The sequence below is a fragment of the Pelodiscus sinensis genome, chromosome 23 (genome assembly GCF_052426305.1).
Source record: "Pelodiscus sinensis isolate ZL-2025 chromosome 23, ASM5242630v1, whole genome shotgun sequence".
Classification (NCBI taxonomy): Eukaryota; Metazoa; Chordata; order Testudines; family Trionychidae; genus Pelodiscus; species Pelodiscus sinensis.
The window spans coordinates 21264033-21284694 of NC_143074.1; the positions used below are offsets into that span (position 1 = coordinate 21264033).

At 46.9% G+C, this 20662-nt stretch overlaps 1 protein-coding gene across 1 annotated transcript in view; it reads left to right on the plus strand.

Moving 5' to 3' along the window:
- TTLL11 (tubulin tyrosine ligase like 11) overlaps nucleotides 1-14739 on the plus strand; it is a 137261-nt gene extending 122522 nt beyond the window's left edge. Inside the window, exon 10 of the mRNA XM_075905425.2 lies at nucleotides 13912-14739. Within this exon, the coding sequence (XP_075761540.2) occupies nucleotides 13912-14201 (290 nt within the window). The 3' untranslated portion in view covers nucleotides 14202-14739. The remainder of the gene's footprint in view (nucleotides 1-13911) is intronic.
- Nucleotides 14740-20662: the final 5923 nt, after the last annotated feature.

Sequence of the window (20662 nt, forward strand, 5' to 3'; positions counted from 1 at the left end):
TCTGCCCTGCGAGCTGCACATGGAGCTTCAGAGCATCACATGCTCCTGGCAGGGCGGGAGGAGGCTTCGCGCACGCTCGCATCCCCAGGCCCTCATTGGCCTGGGAGCAGGGGAGCAGCAGGGCCACTGCAGGCCAGATCCACGCACTTGGCGGGCCGGATCCAGCTCACAGAGGCCCTTTTGTCCACCCCTGCACTAAGGGCAGTGGGCCAGAGTCAGTTAGGGTGTAAGCTGTAGCATAAATGCCACATCAGGTACAAACGAATCCTGAAATGGACGCAGACGGCAAAGCGGAACAACTTGTACCGATCGAGAGCCTCTCAGTCAGTCTGGCGGTGGGAGGGCCTGACAAGTTGACACTGTATGTCATTTACTTCCCCCTCTTTCACAGAATCATAGAATAATAGGACTGGAAGGGACCTCAAGAGGTCATCGAGTCCAGCCCCCCCGCCCTCAAGGCAGGACCACGCTCCGTCTACACCATCCCTGACAGATGTCTGTCTAACCTGTTCTTAAATATCTCCAGAGAGGGAGATTCCACCACCTCCCTTGGCAATTTATTCCAATATTTGACCACCCTGACAGTTAGGAATTTTTTCCTAATGTCCAATCTAAACCTCCCCTGCTGCACTTTAAGCCCATTACTCCTTGTCCTGTCCTCAGAAACCAAGAGGAACAAATTTTCTCCTTCCTTCTTGTGACACCCTTTTAGATATTTGAAAACCGCTATCATGTCCCCCCTTAATCTTCTTTTTTCCAAACTAAACAAGCCCAGGTCATGAAGCCTGGCTTCATCGGTCATGTTCTCTAAACCTTTAATCATTCTTGTCGCTCTTCTCTGTACCCTTTCCAATTTCTCCACATCTTTCTTGAAATGTGGCGCCCAGAACTGGACACAGTACTCCAGCTGAGGCCTAACTAGTGCAGAGTAGAGCGGCAGAATGACTTCACGAGTTTTGCTTACAACACACCTGTTGATACAACCTAAAATCATATTTGCTTTTTTTGCAACAGCATCACACTGTTGACTCATATTCAACTTGTGGTCCACTATGACCCCTAGATCCCTTTCCGCCATGCTCCTTCCTAGACAGTCGCTTCCCATCTTGTATGTATGGAACTGATTGTTCCTTCCTAAGTGGAGCACTTTGCATTTCTCTTTATTAAACCTCATCCTGTTTACCTCTGACCATTTCTCTAACTTGCTAAGGTCATTTTGAATTATGTCCCTATCCTCCAAAGAAGTCGCAACCCCACCCAGTTTGGTATCATCTGCAAACTTAATAAGCGTACACTCTATCCCAATATCTACATCATTGATGAAGATATTGAACAGTACGGGTCCCAAAACAGACTCTTGAGGAACTCCACTTGCTATCCCTTTCCAGCAGGATTTAGAACCGTTAACAACAACTCTCTGACTACGGTTATCCAGCCAATTATGCACCCACCTTATTGTGGCCCTAAGTTATATTTGCCTAGTTTATCAATAAGAATATCATGCGAGACCGTATCAAATGCCTTACTAAAGTCTAGGTATATGACATCCACCGCTTCTCCCTTATCCACAAGGCTCGTTATCTTATCAAAGAAAGCTATCAGATTAGTTTGGCATGACTTGTTCTTCATAAACCCATGCTGGCTATTCCCTATCACTTTATTACCTTCTTTGCCTTTCATACCTTCTGCCTTAGTGCATGGAAAACCCTTCCTCATTTTGATCACTGTCGACAGAGCTACATTTCCCATGAGGCCCATACGATGCACACAAAAAAGTACTGGATCAAGAGAGAAACTCCTTCCTCTAGCTCTCCCCACCGCCCCTTTCCTTTCTGTATCTTGATGGTCGGGCCTTGGGGACACGACAACCTTAATGCTTGTGTTTTGTATAATGCTCACCTCCGTGCCAAGTAACAGCAATAAAATAAAGCAGGGAGCCTATTTTATCCTATTCTGTCCCCCGGGGCACTTGTTTTGGAACTCAGACTATTTTTCCATACCCACCAAACACCATCAGTTAGGGAAGGCAGGGTTAGACTGCCTTGCCGTTAAAACCCATTTCAGGAGCTCTTACATCTACCTTGTGATTTTAAACCACAGTTTAAATAAGTTCTCCGTTTGGCTGAGAGGTTTCATAAGAGTGGCACCTGTTTCCATCACCCCGTGACTTTCCAGAAGCAGTCCGCTAGAGGCAGCTCTACCAACGGGGACTAGTATGGCCACTGAAGACATGGAGAGCCAATAATAACGTGGTTATAGGCTCCCACTTCCCAGTGAGAGACGAGAGTGCCCTTATCCGAGAGGGTAAGGAGACCCCCTCCGCTTTCTTGAGCAGAGCTCAAGTTTGAGGTGCCAGGTGGCCTGGGCTCTCTGACACCTAGTTGTCTCCCTGTGGAGCAGTTAGGGTTGCCAGGCATCCGGTTTTGAACCAGACAGTCCAGTATTTGAGCTTTCAGTTTGGAAACCAAATTGAGAAAATAGAAATGTCTGGTATTTTCTAAATAAAATGTAATGTAGATTGTGATGTAATGTCAAGCGTGTCCAGTATTTTTGTTGAAACCATCTGGCAACCCTAGGAGCAGTGTCCGGCAAATTAGAAATTACTTCCCTGGATTATTTTAAATGAAGACTATGGCATCTGAAAGGGAGCGAGAACCACCGAGATCACGGTTGCAGAGGAGGTGTTTTGTGGAACAGCACTGAACCCCTGGTATTGGGGTTGCCAGATGGTTTAACAAAAAATACTGAACACCGCTTCCCCCCCTGCCCCCACCCCCCCAAAAAAACAGGAAAAAATTCTGTTGAGGGAAAAAAAAAACGGGAGACCAAAGTTGTTAAGAAAAAAAAAAAAAGGCGCTGCACCTTTAAATGGCCCCACCACGCTCCTCACTCCCCCGCCCTCACCAGATGCGTCAGGGGAAAATTGTCCCCACCAGGATTCTGTCCGAGGGAAACAGGAAATACTGGACATTTCACATGTCTTGTATTTTCTGGGTTTTTTTGTTTTTGTTTTTTACTGGACAGAGGACCCAAATAACAGACAGTCTGGGCACAACCTGGACACCTGGCAACCCTACGCTGGTATCCAAAACCCAAATGAAAAACATTTGATAGGGTGAGTGGGTTTATTCCTGGCTGCATCACTGAGCTGTTGTGGGGGCCAGTCCTTCAGCCTCTCTGTGCCACAGTCAAGTGGTCTGTAAAACAAGAGCGCTAATATTTAGCTTCCACAGAGGAGGACTGTGAGGTTCAATCCTTGCTAACTGATTAAAAGAAATTTGCCGAAGTTTAATGTCCAGGCTGAGCAGCTGTTGGGGTAGATTTCACCTGCCCTTTCTGTGATTCTCTGTTTTCTCCTTTCTTATTCTTTTTGGGGCAGGCACTGTCTCTCCTCTGTGTTTATAGAGCACCTAGTAAATTAGGGCCCTTGTCCTGATGAGGGCAGTTTGAGCAATGAACAATGATAGGTTTGTGGGTCTCCAGTGGAAGGGACAGAGTCTGATGCTAGTTGGGGCTGGAGTCCATACAAACTCCATTTCTCAGGCTCAAGGACTTTCTGTCTAAGCTGTCCCTTAGAATCCTTTGAAAACCATACGTTCCAAACAATGGTAAATTTACCATGCTCAGTATATTCTTCACTTGATGCTTTTTGTGGCTTTACACATAGATCTTAAAAGTGGCTTCATCTCCCTTAAAAAAAAAAAAGTCTCCAACGTACCACACAGATGTCTGCAGTATAAATTGTATTGTTTAGCCTGAAAAATGGACCATTGTAGTTAGCTGATTTGTTCCTATTCTGTGGGTTACTATTGTGTTTATTCCCTCTGCTTATATAATGGTGTTTTTGTAACTTCCTTTCAAAGGAAAACAAGCTAACTGAAATCTCGGCATTTTCCTCTTTCCTGAGTATGGCACTTATCTTTTGCTCCCACTAAAGAGTAGACTTTCTTTTCTGTAATTACTTTTTTCCCATGGTGAGCAAGGGTAATAATAGATTTGAGTACACATTGAAAACCCATGGGACCTAGTGTTGCATGAGCACACATAAATCATTGGGTTGACTTTGGTTTCAATATTTTCTGTATTTAAGCACAGAGGAGGGGGGGGGGGGCTCCTAAAAATCTTTGCAAGATTCGTTTTCCAAATGGATTAATGTACAATCTTGTACTAAGTGTTCAGCAAATTACTGCTGCACTGTTAAAGAGCTCTGCAGAATCAGCCAGTGGAGATGCCTTTATGATGGCTGCATTTCGTGCTGTTTAGCGCCAATTGCATTACCTGTTTTCCTGAAGGAAATGATTGGCTTCTGAGACAGTATGGCTATTTGTTTGTTTGTTTGTTTGTTTGTTTACTAGCATTTAGTTGTCACCCATCACCATGATATCTGAGCACTTTATGTGGCTCAAATGGAGAAAATCAAGAGACCCCCTGCACTCAATTGTCTTCCTTTCATGCCGGTATTAAACTAGCCAGCCCGATGCTTTGTACCACAACCAGTTGTAATACTGAGCCATCACTGAAAGCCACGTGATGCCATTTTGGGACTGTATAGTACAGCTCTATTGTCTGCCTCAAATCTCTGTGTGTGATTGGAGGATGGGATATATAGAGAGCTGCTGCATGTACATAGTCCGGAAGGGGCATATATGTAGAATTCCTGCTAGTTGGTTTGCCATCTAGCTAACTGTATGAAAAAAGGAACTGCATGTTGACTTGGTCACAGGGTAGATCTCAGTCTTCAAAAGCTTTTCTGTTTGACAGATGCCATGTAAATGATCGTGCTGTAGAATCCTATTTGCTGCAACTATTGCTTTGTGGCAGGAAGGTGGGTGTTCCATTGTCACCTGTCTGGGAAAACACATCTGTGATTGCTTGTGTAATCAGCTAGTTAATAATTCTATCATATGTTGTAATTTGTCAGAAGTATTCACAGTGCAGGACACAAACTTGCACAAATAAGCGCATCTTACAACATGGAATTAATGTATTCGTCCCCTGTTCAGAAAGATATCCATATTCTGGAATGTTACTTAAACACTTGTTTGACTTAAGCATGAGACTGAGTTAAGCACATTTAAGTGCATTCTACAAATGAGGCTTTCTTGAAACGTGTGCCACACAATATGGCAGGGTGATGAATCATTTAATTTAATTTAACTAGCCTTTAAATGTATGATTTAGTGTTGCAGACTATTTATTTGGTGGCATTGTAGTCTAGTACGTATGTAATGGGCTTGGGGTACTAATTGTTCCTTTAAATATGACCCATAGGTACTTTAAAATTGTATTAAAGCCATGCTCTGAAATTGTAGGTCAAGATCAGGATGCTATAGTAACGGAGACTTTGATTCATTGGGGTTTTTTTTGGTCTTACATTCCTTTGAAATTACATTAAGAACCTGTTAGCAAATCTCGATTCATTCATGGGGCATGAGTCAATGTTTATGTAAAAGCCTTTGGGACCAATTTTACAACTCTGCAAAACCCATTGATTTCTCTAAATGTGTGCCATTCAGTCTATTACTAAGTGATAGAATAGTTACAGTACTTTTATATCTGCAGTTAACACTCTTTAAATAGAAATGTCTTTGCTTAAATTTTGAATAATGATTAATATTGCTTAATATCCTTGGTTACATACCCCCCCCCCCCCAAATGTAGTGGATTAAACTTGGTTGGCATATTTTGTTGCTTTTGTGGTTGCTGAGCGCACACAACTCCCGTTGGGAGCTGCTGCTGCTGCTCAGCATTTCTGGGAATCAACTAAACTGTCTCAGCTTGGATGCCAAAGAAAGGAAGTTTCCAGAATCAAGGACCCTTTTTTAAAATTTGTCCCTTGGTGAACATTTGCATTTCAAAAGATCGCTTATGAAAAAGGCAACAGAACGTAAGCTACGTGCTAAATGTTATGCCTGCGTTTATGCTAACTAGCCTCTGGATTCTATCATCAAAGACACGTTGCTTTGGGCTCATAAAAACGATTGGAGAATGTTGACAGGTTACCTGAGCTCAGGTACTCTGAAACTTTTCAGAAGTTTTGTATCGTCTCTGTTCGAGTATCTAAGATCACTTTACCCTTTAACAGTCCTGTCACTCATTTTTAGTAGGTGCTTTCCTCAGTAAATAATTAAGGATGCTGCAAAATATGTTTCCATAACCAAACAAATCATTTCTGCATAATACATTTTAAAACCATGTTTCGTGCGCACCCAAAGTTCCTGGAGGCAATCACAATAAAAGGTAGTTGATGCTATGACATCCTCTGCTAAATTAGCAACATTTGAGGCCATATGTGTCTGTAGTCTGGTGCAATATAAATGACATTGTTTAATGGGAGTCCAGGCTGACCTTTCGGTCTGGACTAGACTCGGTTTGCTAATCACCATTCTTAGTGAGCTGGCTTGTCTGTCGTGGAATAAAATGAAGAAAGCGTATTACTGTCTGCTAGTTGTTTGTTAGTTTCATAGCCTGGCTTTAGTGTGTAATGATCTCTCTCTTGCTCCATTCACATGTGTAGACCCAAGACATACTAATTTGTCAAGACAGCAGAGTTCAGAGGTCGTTTTCTTGTGGCAGTAATGGCTTAAATACATCAAGCCTTACATAACGTAAGCTCTCAAATTGCTACCACATTCCAATGAGAAAATAAGGCTGGATGTTTCTGATAGCTGCACCATAGCTTTTTTGTGAAATACGTCTGGTGCCTTTTACTGGACAGGTGTCCCCATCTCAAAAAAGACACTTGCCGCTGGCACCTTTGTGGGCAGCGCTAACTCTAAAACCCTGGATGGAATAGCCATAGAGACGTAATGCCTTCACAGTGACCAAGGGGGGGTTTCAAGGTGAGAATTGGATCACAGGGCATTTTGCGTTACCACTGCTTGTTGTACAGCACTTGCAAAGGAAAGGAGGGAGGGAAGGACCATTGAGTGGGCAGTAGCCTGGCTCTTGGGAGACACAGATTCCACTTATCCTCTCTGGGCCTTAGTTTCCACCTGAACACAGGAGATAATAGCTCTGCCATTGTTTACCAAATGGTTGAGAGGAGGAAAAATACACTAAAGATTGTGAGGCACTTTGAATTCTACTGAAGAAAATCACTGTATAAAAGTCAGGTGGTATTAGTTTAGTTTATTATAAAGCGAGGATTTCTGTCTAATGAGCATAATATCTTTCAACAAAGAACCCCTCCCTCCCCCCGATAAAAGCAAACACGTGTGCATTTCATTCTAATTATACATATACATGTGCGCATGTATGTCTCTTTTTTAAAGGAACAAAGCAGTGGTATAATAAAAAATCACTCCAGCTGAGAATTTCCTTCCATGATTTATCAGTATTTTATTTTTACAAAATGACTCCTAGCTCTATCCTACATAAACACCAAGGCTGTGTCTACACTGCACCCCTTTTCTGGAAAAGGGATGCAGATTAGACGCTTCGGAATTGCAAATCGCGGCATTTGCATTTACATGGCTGCCGCTTTTTTCCGGCTTGGGGATAAGCCGGAGCAAAGCGCCAGTCTAGACGCGTTTCTCCGGAAAATAAGCCCTTTTCTGGAGGATTTCTTATTCCTACTTGAAATCGCGTCTAGACTGGCGCTTTTCTCCGGCTTATCCCCAAGCCGGAAAAAAGCGGCAGCCATGTAAATGCAAATGCCGTGGGGATATTTAAATCCCCCGCGGATTTGCAATTCCGATATGTCTCATTAGCATCCCTTTTCCAGAAGGGGATGCCAATGTAGACACAGCCCAAGGGTATGTCTAGACTACTAGACTACATGGCTCCGTCGACGGAGCCATGTAGATTAGGTTTCTAGACATAGGAAAAATCAAAATGGCTGCTGCACTGAGCCAATCAGCTGTCTGACAGCACAGCACGGTAGTCTGGATGCTCCGCGGTCAACAAGGGAAGCCCTTGTCAACCGCCCCAGTAAACCTCATTCCACGAGGAGTAACAGTTAATCCGAGGGAAGGGGTTTCTTTCGGAATACCGTGTCTACACGTGGTGAGTTAATTCGGACTAGTGGATTTTTAAAATGGTGACCGGACGCAAATATGCTAATCAAGCGTGGGATATTTAAATCATGCGCTTCATTAGCAACTTCGGTATGCTACATTTGCATCCCTAGTTCAGACTAGGGAGCAAGTGTAGACATACCCTTAGAGAAGTATTATTTTACCTAGTTTATAAGAAGATAAACTATACTGTATGGTAGCCTTTCTATATATCAGATAACATCCACATCAGGCACACGGAGTAATACATAAAGTATATGGCTCAAAAGAGTGATAAAGGAAACAAATGGAGTCATATCAGAGAAAGAAATTGAATATGTATTTCAAATAACTTATTAGTCATTAGATGTTTAATAATGTCTGAATTGCTACATTGCACTTGGGATAGCTGCATTAGAAACCCCCTTATTTTCACAATCACAAAATGGTAACAAGATTACAGATGCACAAAATACTCTCTATAGAGAGGGAGGGATGGTGGTGTTTCTACAGAGAGGAATTGTACAGCAGACATGCAGGCTTCTTTTTAGACTTTCAGTGTGCGACTAAGTCATTTATTTTAAACTAGCAGATTTACCCCGTGTTGCTCGGGTCCGCAATTCTGGAATTTCACCAAGCATGTTTTGTTTCTTCATCCCCATAAATGCTTATCATTTGCTGTGCTGTAAAAAAAAAAGGGCTATAGTCATTTTGGTTTCCAGTAACATTTTCTTCTAGTTTTCATACCTTAAACATTGAATTAACAGTCCCAAAAGAGAGCACTGCTCTGAATTTCTCCTTTTAATCTCTTTCTGTAAGGTTTATTGAGAAGCAATCCTATTCCAGGTTCATTGCATTTTTCTGGCTCACCTTGGTTCAGTCTCTTTCAGCATTCACTGTATCCTGTCAGGTTTGAGGACTGTACTTGCTTTGGTGATTCTGTTCCTTTTCTGTTTGGTTTTATGAGAAGCAATACTAATCCAGGCACATTCCATTTTCCTGGCACAACTAAGCCCTTACCTTGCTTTAAATTATGATAAGAAGAAGCAATACACCAAATTTGGTGGTCCTAGCTGTTACCATTTAGGAGGAGTTCTTGATCAAATAGACAAACTCTCTAAAATATATAGTAGTTTAGTTGACAGGACTGCATTCGCAAGAGCATCCCAGGCAGGTGAACGTTCAAGCCCAACGTTTCAGCTTCCAGGGCTACCAGATTTGTTTAGGGCCTCAGTGAACCAGAAGTGGGTTTTTTTGAAATAAGAGAAGTAGAGAATAATATTTCTGTATCTGATTATCTTCCTGAACTATCTGTGGCAATTTTGCCCACTTCCACCTGTAAATCACACAATAGCTATTTCTGTTATTGTAAAACAGCAGAGTCTAACTTTTTCCATTAAATACTCTGCATGAGTGTCACTTGTGGGAGGAAAATACGTCTGCTCCCACATCGGCCCTGCTCCCCATGTGATAGCTCCCCGTGACGGGTAAAATAATGTACTGAGCTGACAGCTGCTTCTGTCAGATAACCCAGCCATTTCTGTGCAAGCTGGTTCACCGCAGAGCGCGTGAGTGACCCCAATTGCAGTCTTAGTTAAGAGAAATTAGACTCTGGGCTGTAATTGCAATGTTTCAAAAGACGCCGCTTCTTGCAACACCAATTACCTAAACTGAGTTTAAAAAACCCAACCCTCAGCATCTGGGCTGAAAATAATCCCCTTAAGTGTGCGCTCTAACTGGGGGAGCTGGGTAAGATGCCAACCATCTATGACAGCTCCTTGTTGCTGACACTCTACAAAGGTCCGGCGGGACATAGGGCCTTCATTAAGAATGAAATAGGGTGTTACGGCAAGGGTCCAAAATGCAGGAATTCGCATCGCGTGCGGCCACCTTTCCCCTTGGCCCTCGTAACGTGCTGTTAACGTGATTCATTCAGAGGACACCCGGGTAGCCCTGCTTCTGCAGAGCCTGCAGAGAAGCAGAACTTTGTGGAGGAATTGTTGCCAATGCCCCCGCTCTGCATGCCCATCCTGCACGCTCCCAGAGCTTGGCTCTCCTCTGGCTGAACCCAGTCCTCGGGGCTCGGAGGTGAAACCGAATCTCTTTCCTGGGATCAGCGAGATGACACTCCCTTGGGGGTGGGTGGTGGAAGGAGCAGAACTCGCCCTCCCACAAGGCATTGCAGCAGACTCTTTTCCTTGGGGAGGCCAGTTGCGGAGAATCACCGAGATGCATGTGACAGATCGGCTGTGGGGGTCTGAACTTCCCCTCAGACCAGTGTCAGAAGGGGTGGGAGACAGTGTTTGCACAGGAGGGCTGCAGGAGCGCCTAACACTGTGGTTCTCAGTCTTTTGTCTTGGTAACCCCTTGTACAGAGCAAGCCTATGAGTGTGCCCCCCCATACATTGAAATCACATTTTGAATACAATAATTCCTCATTTAACACGTGCCTGCTTAACACGTTTTCGCGATAGCACGATTTTTTTTAGGAAATGTTTTTTGAATTACACGACCGTCCCTGGAATAACACGATTTCCCCAGCCGGCCTGTTGCCAGCAGCTGCGCGGGGCTTCCCCCCCTCCCTGCAAAGCGGTGGAGGGTTCGCTGCTCGCTGCGCCATTCCCCGCTGACTCCCCCTCTCCTCCACCCCCACTTGCAGGCTAGCGGCTGGGTTTCCCCAGCCGGCCCATCGCCGGCAGCTGCACGGGGCTTCCCCCATCTCCCTGCAAAGCGGCAGAGAGTTCACCGCTTGCCGTACCGTTCCCCAGCAGACTCCTCACGGGGGCATACTCCCAACCCAGTCCTCCCCCCCTTCCTTTCCCCAGAGCCAAACACTCCCCCTCCCAGTCCCCTTTCTCCCCCAACCTTATGTCCCGGTCCCAACAGACACCCCCGCTTGAAACGCAACCCCCACCTCTTCCATTATTTTCAATGGGAAAATTGACCCCGCGTAACACGTTTTCACTTAGCACCATCATTTTCTGAAACACACCTGCAGTGTCAGATGAGGAATTGCTGTATTAACACACAAAGTGGGGTTTGTGGCTAAGTTCCGTCTCAGCTGCGCAGCTGTGCAGATGCCTGTTAAGTCCGTAGAGGGGCTTAAGGCAGCAGTGGGGGGAGATGCCTCTCCACAAGCCCCAGACAAGCTGTGGTGAGGAGAGGCACCTCTGCCCCCTGGTCCCAGTGCAGAGCTGCTGTGCCAGAGAGGGACGCTCGGCCTGCCAGCCCCAGTGCAGAGCTACCCTGGACTTGCCGCGGCCGGGCAGAGGCATCCCTGCCCTGGCCCCACCAGACCGGTATGGACCTGCCATGGCTGGGGGAGAAGTGCCCCTTCCCTGGCCCCCACCCAGCTTAGTTCAGACATGCCAGGGCTCTGGCGGGGAGCCCCTCCCCAGCTAGGCCCCGCCAGAGCTGGTGAGGCGCCTCTCACCTGGCCTCAAGCTGCTGTGGTGAGAGGGGGCGGGGGTTGTCCCCTCTTCCGTAGGCAGCCTGCCCCCCTCCAAACTGCTCATCCTAGCCCCACCCTAAAGCCTGCCCTCCCTCCCTCCCCCGGAGCACTACTCACCCTGCCACTGCCCTGAGCCCTCCAAACCCACATCCCTGGCCCCACCCGGAGACTGATCCCCCAGCCAGAGCCCCCACACCCAGCCTCTGACCCAGTCATGAGCCCTCTCCCTCGCCCTTAACCCCTCAGCTCACCCCCACCCCACACTGTCCATGTGTGGAATGAGTTTTGTGATGTGCACCAATAGAGACGTTCTGTGTCCCACATCGCCTCCATATTGGTGCACATCAGAACATTCATTCTGCTCATGGACATAAAAATGAGGGCACACTGGTTTGGGGGTGGAGGCTGACACCTCATGACCCCCCCATAATAACCTTGTGACCCCCCCTCCCAGTTTGTGAACCCCTGAGCTAGCTTTTTGGAGGCAAGTGGTAATGGTGATGCAGTAAGAGGCTCTTGCCTCTGTGTCCGTACAATGTGTGTGTGGCTGGGAGGGTTAGCTCCTGGATGAGAGAGAAACCTGAGCTGCTGACCCCTTGAGGTCATTTTCTCAGGGCACCTCTCGCCAGAGCCGGGGGGTTGCACCTGGTGCTGTAGCAGGTCTTGCCCCGGTAGGGCTGAATGAAGAAGGCAGCAGGCGCTAAGGGTTGCTGGTAGAAAGCAGAGGGAATTTGAGAACGGACTGATGGCAAACAGCTGACAACGCAGATCCCTCACGGGAGCCGCTTTCCCTGGAGCTGGAGAAAAGGGCTTTTCAGAAGCCAAAATAGGCAGCTGCTGTTGCTGCAGAAAACCCATCCCGGCCCTTGGCCTTCCCTTCCCTAGGCGCCATGAGCTGAATAGCCCAGCTGTGCCCACGGGGCAGGTTCCAGTCTCCGCACTTGGCTGTGAATTACCTGGTGGACAGCCAAGCCCCAGCCTCTCGTTTATAGCCTCTTTTAGTGGGAGAGGAAAAGCAGCTGCAAAGCAGAGTGGATTGGAAAGCTGTACCTGGGCAAATGTGCAAAAATGCAGGGCCTGGCTAGGGATGTAAAATTGAATCGACTAGTTGATGGAATTTTCCATTGACTAGTCATTAAGCAGGGGAGCTGCAGCGGGGTTAGCACTTGCCCCCGGAAGCTAACCCTGTTGCGGCTCTGCCTTTTAAATGTATTAAGAGCCGGCGGGCTGTTAATATGTTTAAAAATCAGAGACACAACATCTGGGACTAGGTGTGAGCCAGGAATCGGGGATAGCGTGCCGCTACCCACTGCCCACCGTGGAGACGGTGCTTCAGTGCCAACTCCTGCTCCCCACCCCTTGTTGCCTCTGATAGAGGCAGCAAGCGTGGGGGGGAGGGGGCGGGAAGCGACTAGTCGCTTACATCCCTAGACTGAGCTGCTTAGAGAGGATGGTGGAACACGGAGCCTTTCACATCCAGGGGCCAGTTCAAATCCAGCCCAGGTTCATCGAGACTGAAAGTTATTGCTGTCCCGGGGCTGTTCGGTGTAACGAGTTGATGAATTCCCGTCCAGTTCCTAGTGGGGAAGAGCCCTGCTGCTACCTCCACCACTGGGACTGTCACTGATTGGTAATCCGAGTGGGCAACTCAGCACTCAGGCCAGAGATGGCTGGCTGCACAGGGCCATGTCAGCAGAGGGGACAGGAAGTTTAGGATGACTCACTCATACATTTATGAGGGCCCCCTTAAATGGGACCAGCTTTGCAGAGCCACAACTGAAACACCCTGGAATCTGGAGCCTATTCGGAGCTGAGCTTTTGCTTTCATCCCGTCTCTAAAAATGCAGCGTTTAAAAGGACACACGTCAGCGGCACGTAGGACGGGGGGGTTTTGGCTTGGGTAGATGATATTCTCTGAAGCTCAGCATGTGCATGTGTGTCAGCCTCAATTTCGATGTAATAGCTGAAGCAACAAGAATCAGGGCTGATCTTGAGTCAATTCAATTTTACAACCTCTTAGAATCAATAGATGCTGTAGCCATTTACCTCCAGATGCCAGACTCTCAGGTCAGACTGATGCATGCAGCTATCACAGCATCTCCTAGTGACTAGCTTCTGCTTTTGGGAATGTCACCCATCCGTAACCCAATTTGGGCATGTTTGCTATTCCGGGACACTTTTATTTTTAAAAAATCGTTGATCTGTTCGATATGTGTGTCACATACACAGAAAATGTCTCATTTTGGTCTTTGAAGGGCAAAGAGGTCGGGTGTATTGTGAGTGACCTTGTCGGCAGTTGTTGCTTGAATTAAAAAGTTGACTAGCAGTGCGCAGGAGAGTGTGTACGTACACATCCAGTGCTTGGGAGGCAGGGTGGGGTAGAAATAAGACAGATCAAAAGACTGCAGCACCTGAGAGTCACCTGTGCCAGGGTTCTAATGTAAACTCTCCTCTTCTTTGAAGGGATGTGCTTGCAGGCCTTCGTCGAAGCTTTCTTTTGCCTGGCTCAGAGAAGATACAAGTCTCTCCCCCTTCACGAGCAGGTGGCGTTGCTGATTGATTTCTGTGAGTACCATCTCTCCATCCTGGATGAGAAGCGCCTGCTTTGCAGCCGAGGCATAATGGCGCATCGAGCAGCACTGGCTACCTGTCAGCCAGACAGGCCCAGGCCCCCCCCAGCAATTCACGCTCCTCTCCTGAACCGCACGACCGCTGCCAACAAATTCACAGATTACAGAAATCATCGGTCTTGATGGGTGCTCTCAAGGAAAAAGGACAATGACAGGGCTGGAAGCGGATCCCTGAACACATGCTGCAGGAGGTGAAACATGGACTCTTGAATTCTTCCATCTGATAGTCCCGGTTATTTATTACAGCTTTCCCTGATTTATGCGCTTCAGAAAGGACTGTTGCAAACTTCCCCGTCCCCATTCTGACTGCCATTGGAAATGGCCGTTATTTATTATTCCCCCAGTGGACATGCAATATAGCGGAAATGACAAAGTGCATCTTTTATTCGGAGTCTATGGGAAATCATTTATGAAGACAGAAGGGCAAAATGCAATGTGACAATAAACTGGCATCATGGGGTTGACTGAGAGGAGCAACCTCACCGAAGGAATTTCAGCTTCCGTAATGTCTAGGAGAAGCCAATTTTTATGACATGAGCAACATGGGTCTGAGCTGCCCTGTGTGTTCTGGACATTGTTTTGAAACCAATCAGGTGATGCAAACCGCCGTTTATAAACTGTGTGCTTTTTTAAAAACAAAACCTCCCAATTATGCATTTGATCACGGTTTAGGCTTTGTGTTTGTTTTAGCTTTATTTTGTTTGGTGTCTAACAGGTTTTGTCTGAGTGCCAGCAGCCGCATAGTGGATTTTTAAAAAAAGTTAATCCTAAAGCACTGAAATCGTAACTCCTTTGGGGTATGAGTCTACACTTGCACCCTATTTCGAAATAGGGATGCAAGTGTAGGCATTTGAAATCATAAATGAAGCTGGGATTTGAATATCCCGTGCTTTATTCGCATCATCGCGTCCGGGCACTATTTTGAAATCGCGCTATTTCAAAATAAAACGCCCCGTGTAACCGCGTTATTTCGAGAGAAAACTCTTCTCTCAAAATAACTGGTAAACCTCAACAGTTATTTCGAAAGAAGGGTTTTCTCTCAAAATAACGCGGTTACACAGGGCGTTTTATTTCAAAATAGCGTGATTTCGAAATAGCACCCGGACGCGATTATGCTAATGATATTTAAATCCTGGCTTCATTGACTATTTTGAATGCCTACATTTGCATCCCTATTTCAAAATAGGGTGCAAGTGTAGACATACCCTTGGAGACCAGCTCTTTGTACACAGCCTTTGTTACAACAACAGCTGTCATATGTCAAAAGAAACGATCAAAATGGCTACCAACCCTGCCTGCCCGCACCCCCCAAACCAGCCCAATTAAATTCGCTAAGATGATCACAGAACCTGAGCAGAACTCCATGCATATGGAATCAGTGGGGCTCACGTGGCCTTTGGATCAGGCCCTACGTGAGGCAGGATCAGATCCCCAAAATGCCCTGTATGATCCTTGTTGCCTTGAATAGTTGAGAGACCCCACCACTGAAATCTCCAATTTCCCAACACAATTAATAAAATCATTTGGACCACGTGTGAGGGCATTCTTGGCTGAAGGCCTCTATGGCTACATCGACACTGCACAGTTATTTTGGAATAAGCTAGTCCGGAATAGTTATTCTGAAATAGCTTATTTCGAATTAGCACATCTACACTGCAGGGAAGCCTCAGGATGAGTCTCAGGCAGGCTTCCCTAATGTAGACGTTCTCACTTTCGAGACCCAGGAGGAATAACTTGAATGGCCCAGGTGAGGGGCTATTTTGAAATAGCAGCAGTGGAGCGTCAAACCACGCCTTATTTCGAAATAGCTATTTCAGAATTGGCATTATTCTTCGTAGAATGAGGTTTACAGAAGTCGCAATAAGCCAGCCGTTATTTCAAAATTATTTTGAAATAACAGAATTGCTGTGTAGATGCTCACGTAGTTATTTCGGAATAGTGGTTGTTATTCCAAAGTAACTTGGCTGTGTAGACACGCCCTCTGAGAGCCTGAGTCTGAATTCATGGCGCCGGAATTAGTCCCATAGGCAGGGCTGTCCTTACCACACACACAATACGCAGTTGCATAGGGCATCTGCACATTTGGGGCACCGCTGGGTCTTAATATCCACCCCACCCGCCCCTTCCTATCCCGGTTCTGTGCCTCTGCTTCCTCCGGGGAGGATCTAGTTAATCTGAGCGTGGCAAAGCCTGCCAGGACTGTAAGCTGCCATTGACACTGCGGAAGAGCCGTTCAAGCAGCAGCGAAGCCACTGAACAGGCATTTGCTGACCCGGGTCTACCCTGTCAGCTTCTGAAGTTAGTTGACAGGACCTGAGTTTAAAATTTGCTTTACAAATATTAGTCATTAGTGTGTTGCTGAGGATTAGAAAGTCACAGCTCTAAAAAATCATCATTCCGCTGCCCCAGCTGCTGTTGGGTACAGGGGCACCAGATTAATAGGACTGCATAGCGCCCCATAAACCCTAAGGACGGCCCTGCCCACAGGGCCTGAATGCAAAGCCTCTTGAAGTCAGATGGCTCCCATTAGTCTTTGGATCAGGTCAGTGGTTAGGCCTTGATCTCAGAATCATAGAATCCTAGAGCTGGAAGAGACCTCAGGAGGTCATCAAGTCCAGCCCCCTTCCCAAGGCAGGACCGATCCCAACTAAATCAATCCTTAGCAGACCTCTGAATTCATTAAGATGCCCAAAGAATCTGGGTCAGACAGTGAGTGTAGATTGGTGTAGCTCCAGCTGAATGAGAAGCATCCAGGCCCTGTTACAGCAATAACAAAGAGCAATGCCCGAGGGCCGGACTGCAAATGAAAATGAAGGTAATTCTGTTGTTTGGTACTTTGGCAAGGAAACCCACTAGAAACATTCACTACAGCCGAGTGCTGTATTTACTGCATGAGCGGTAGCCCTCGGTATCACTGCCTATTACCCTGTAACGATGCTCTGCGGACAGGAGCAATTCCATGCTTTGTTTTTTATTTTAATAATTATTCAAACAGCTACTGTACATATTTTCCTTTGTACTTGGAGCATGTTTTGGCCAGCATTCAAAGCCGTAATTAATATTCTGTCACGGTGCTAGTTTTTCAGTGTCTGTTCCTGTAACGAATGGATTTAACAGTAAAAAGCTAAACTAATTGCATACTGGATATTTTTTTGCTCTCATTTTTGGACCAGGAACGGTACCTAGAGCTGTCCTTTGCATAAGTGCTCAGGGTTCTCTTTCAAAATATTTATTAGAAGAAAGAGGTACAGCAGAGTAAGGGTTTTTTAAATCACGCTCTTGCTGGCTTATGCTACTCAATTTCTTTTTAAAGACAATTAGATGAGCTTAGTCCGATTTCAGCGGAGAGACACTGCGTGCCACTAGTCTGCACTCCCATTGACTTTATGGAGAGGGTACCTGGAGTAAGAGTTCGACACTTAGAACTTCGGTACTGGGTAAGGAAGCTTCCATTCTGTAATTGCTGCTAATGGTAACGCACTTACCCGAATGGCTGGAAGGGGGGAAAAAAATCCTTTCTTTTATTCTTTAGAGTTCAAGAACGAGGGCTAATTTGAAAGCTCTCTATACTGTAAGCTAACTAGCAGAGCTGCAGGACATGAAGAGGAGGAAGTATGGCCTAGTGGTGAAGGCATTCTGGGACTTCAGTGTCCTGGGTTCAATTTTGTACTCTGCCACTGACTCTGAGACCCTGGGCATGTCTCTTTGTCTGTGCTTCAGTTTGCCATCTGTAAAACAGCAATAATACCACTATCCTACTTCACAGGGTGATGTGAGGATAAATACAGTAAAGGTGGCGAGGTGCTCAGATACTGTAGTGGCAGGGAGTGTTGCACAAGACGGACAGGACAGGATGGGCGAAATTTTGCAGGCACCACAACATTCTGCAAGCAGGTCTGTGATAAAATTGCCTAAATTTTTCAGTGCATTTCAGCAAAATATTGGTAATTCTCTCCTGAATTTAATTACAAACGTTGTCGCTGTTTGCAAAAGACAATTTTGAATGGCATGTTGTGAAATTAAAGCTACAACAGTTTCTGCTGTGAACACTGATCTTTGATTGCATTTCAGAATTTCTCATTGTGAAATCAGATGTTTCCTCTTTACAATAGGGTGGAGGTAACTTAACAATTGAGCAAAAACCACATTTTCGTAGTGTTTTCATTCAAAACTGGTTATGTTTTAGTAAAGGAAAAATGGCCAATCTCAGAATTCCCAACGTGATATGCAGTAATGTGGGTCCCAGGTGAGCAGAGAGACTTGGTAGCTGAGGAAATATATTTTATTGGAAATTGCTCCAGTAAAAGACATTGACTCACCTACCTCATCTCCCTCATGTTTCAGAGGTAAACTGGTGAATTCATCTCTCCATGTGTAGCATGCTAATGAGGGGCTTGTGTATCAGCTAAGTCCTACTTAATCGTGCATGGGGTTGCATAACTAAAGACACGACTTGACCCACTGTCTTTTCTGTGATCTGTAATGGGTACAGTCCTGGGGAGGGCAATAATTTTGGAAGGGGGGTCACTTCACAAATTTCGGAAGTGGCCTCGGGCCGACCTGGAAAGGGCGGGGTTGAGAACTACCCTGCTGGGTACAGTGACCTTATTTTCTGAATCAGCTGCAGCTAGCAAGAACAGTTTAATTTAAATTATGAAACAGATGAAGCATTTTAACTTTCTCATGTTAGTTTATCAAACTTCATTTTAAATAAAGTAAAATCTTATGTCCAACAGAAAAGGTTTCAGTGTTTTCTTTATGGCAGGGGTGGGGAACCCTTTTTGGATCTGGGGTCGCTGACCCACAAAAAAATCAGTTGGGGACCACACAAGTGAGAAGCAAAAAAACTCCTCCAACCCCCCCCAATGCTCACTGATGTGACCCCAACGGAGACACCTCACTCCTCTGGTGCCCCAAGCTCACAGGGTAAGAGGAAGGAAAGGGGGAAACTGAGGTTCAGGGCTTCCCATAGACCAGATTTACTTTTCTGGGGTTCTGGAGTTAGTGGGTTTTATGGACCTCCTTAGGCTCTGGGGAAGGGACAAAAATGAGGGGTACAGTGCAGGAGACAGAGCTGCCAACAAGCAGGATAGGGGTGAGATGCTGGATCAGGGAAGGAGCTGGGGTGCAGAAGCAGGCTGGGAGGAGGGTGTCCACCCAGAGGAAGGGAGCAAGAACAAGGGAGGGTTCAGTGTGTGGCCAGGAGAGAGGGTTCAAGAATAAGGGAAGGTGTCGGAGCAGGCTGGGGGTGCTGGGTCTTGGGGGGAGGAGAGGGAAGTGACGGATGGAGGTGGGGGTCTGGACATAAGGGGGAACCTTACCTGGTTTGTAATCCCTTGCAGCAACGGCCGCAGCCACGCTGTCCTGGCCACCCCTAGGGAGGCCCTGCTGCCGCAGCCATGTGATCCTGGAGGCCGGAAACACCGCTGCCGTGGCCACACAATCTGGAGCTGGCCCTCTGGCACTGTGGCTGGAGGTGACACTTCTGTGGCCATGCAGCCTGGGATCGGCCTCCGGGGCCAGTGGCCACAGGCTGCCCCAGAGGTGCTGTGGCCCGGGGCCAGCCCTGGAGACACCGCTACCGTGGCCAGGTGGCCCAGGGCCAGCCCCAGAGGTGCCACTGCCATGGCCACACAGCCCGGTGCTGGCCCGGAGGCACCACTGCACAGCCATGCAGCCTGGGGCCGCCCCCGGAGGCACCGTGGCAGTGGCGCCTCCAGCCTTCGTGGCTAGCCCCAGACCACGTGGCCACAGAAGTGGCACCTCCGGGGCTGGTCCTGTTGAGGAGCCTCAGCCCCAGCGCCGCCTCCTCTCCAGTGGCAGCGAGGGGGGGGTGAAGAGGCAAGACTGAGCTCTTTCCCCCCAGTAGGGGGAACCCCGGGGCCCCTGCTCTTGTCCCCTTAACAGCGGTGAGAGGAGGAGCCTTCATTGGCCGTGTCAGATGGATTGTGATCTTCACACTGATACGGGACTTGTTGATGTTTCCGAGTTCTGTTACACATCGCCGAGGTCACCATTGTTTCAGATTTCTCCTGAATGCAGTTCTGAGGGACCGAACTCCTACACAAGATGTTACACAATGAAATGCTTTATATGATCCATGTAAGAGATATTTAAGAGCAGGTTGGATAGATATCTGCCAGGGATGATCTAGACGGTGCTTGGTCCTGCCGTGAGGGCAGGAGACTGGACTTGATGATCTCTCGAGGTCCCTTCCGGTTCTACTATTCTATGATTCCATAATCCTGTACTTCATTGACACCTTAGGGTACCACAAAGGGAGCTTACTGTAGGACGACACAAATGGAGAGGGGAGATTGGCTTTAGCATTGACCACACTAGAGGAGATGTTTAGTTCTGGAATAATAACCAGGGCTCGACAAATAATGCAATCTACTCACCCGTGGCGAGTAGATTGCAACCCGGAAGAGCCGGGTTCGGGTGATCTGTGCATGCACAGAATGATCTGCACATGCACAGATCGCCGGACAGTGCGGTTCGGCGAGCCCTGATAATAACCATGTCTTCACTATGCAGGAAGGTCAAATTAAGATATGCCACTCTACCTTCGTTAATTACGTAGC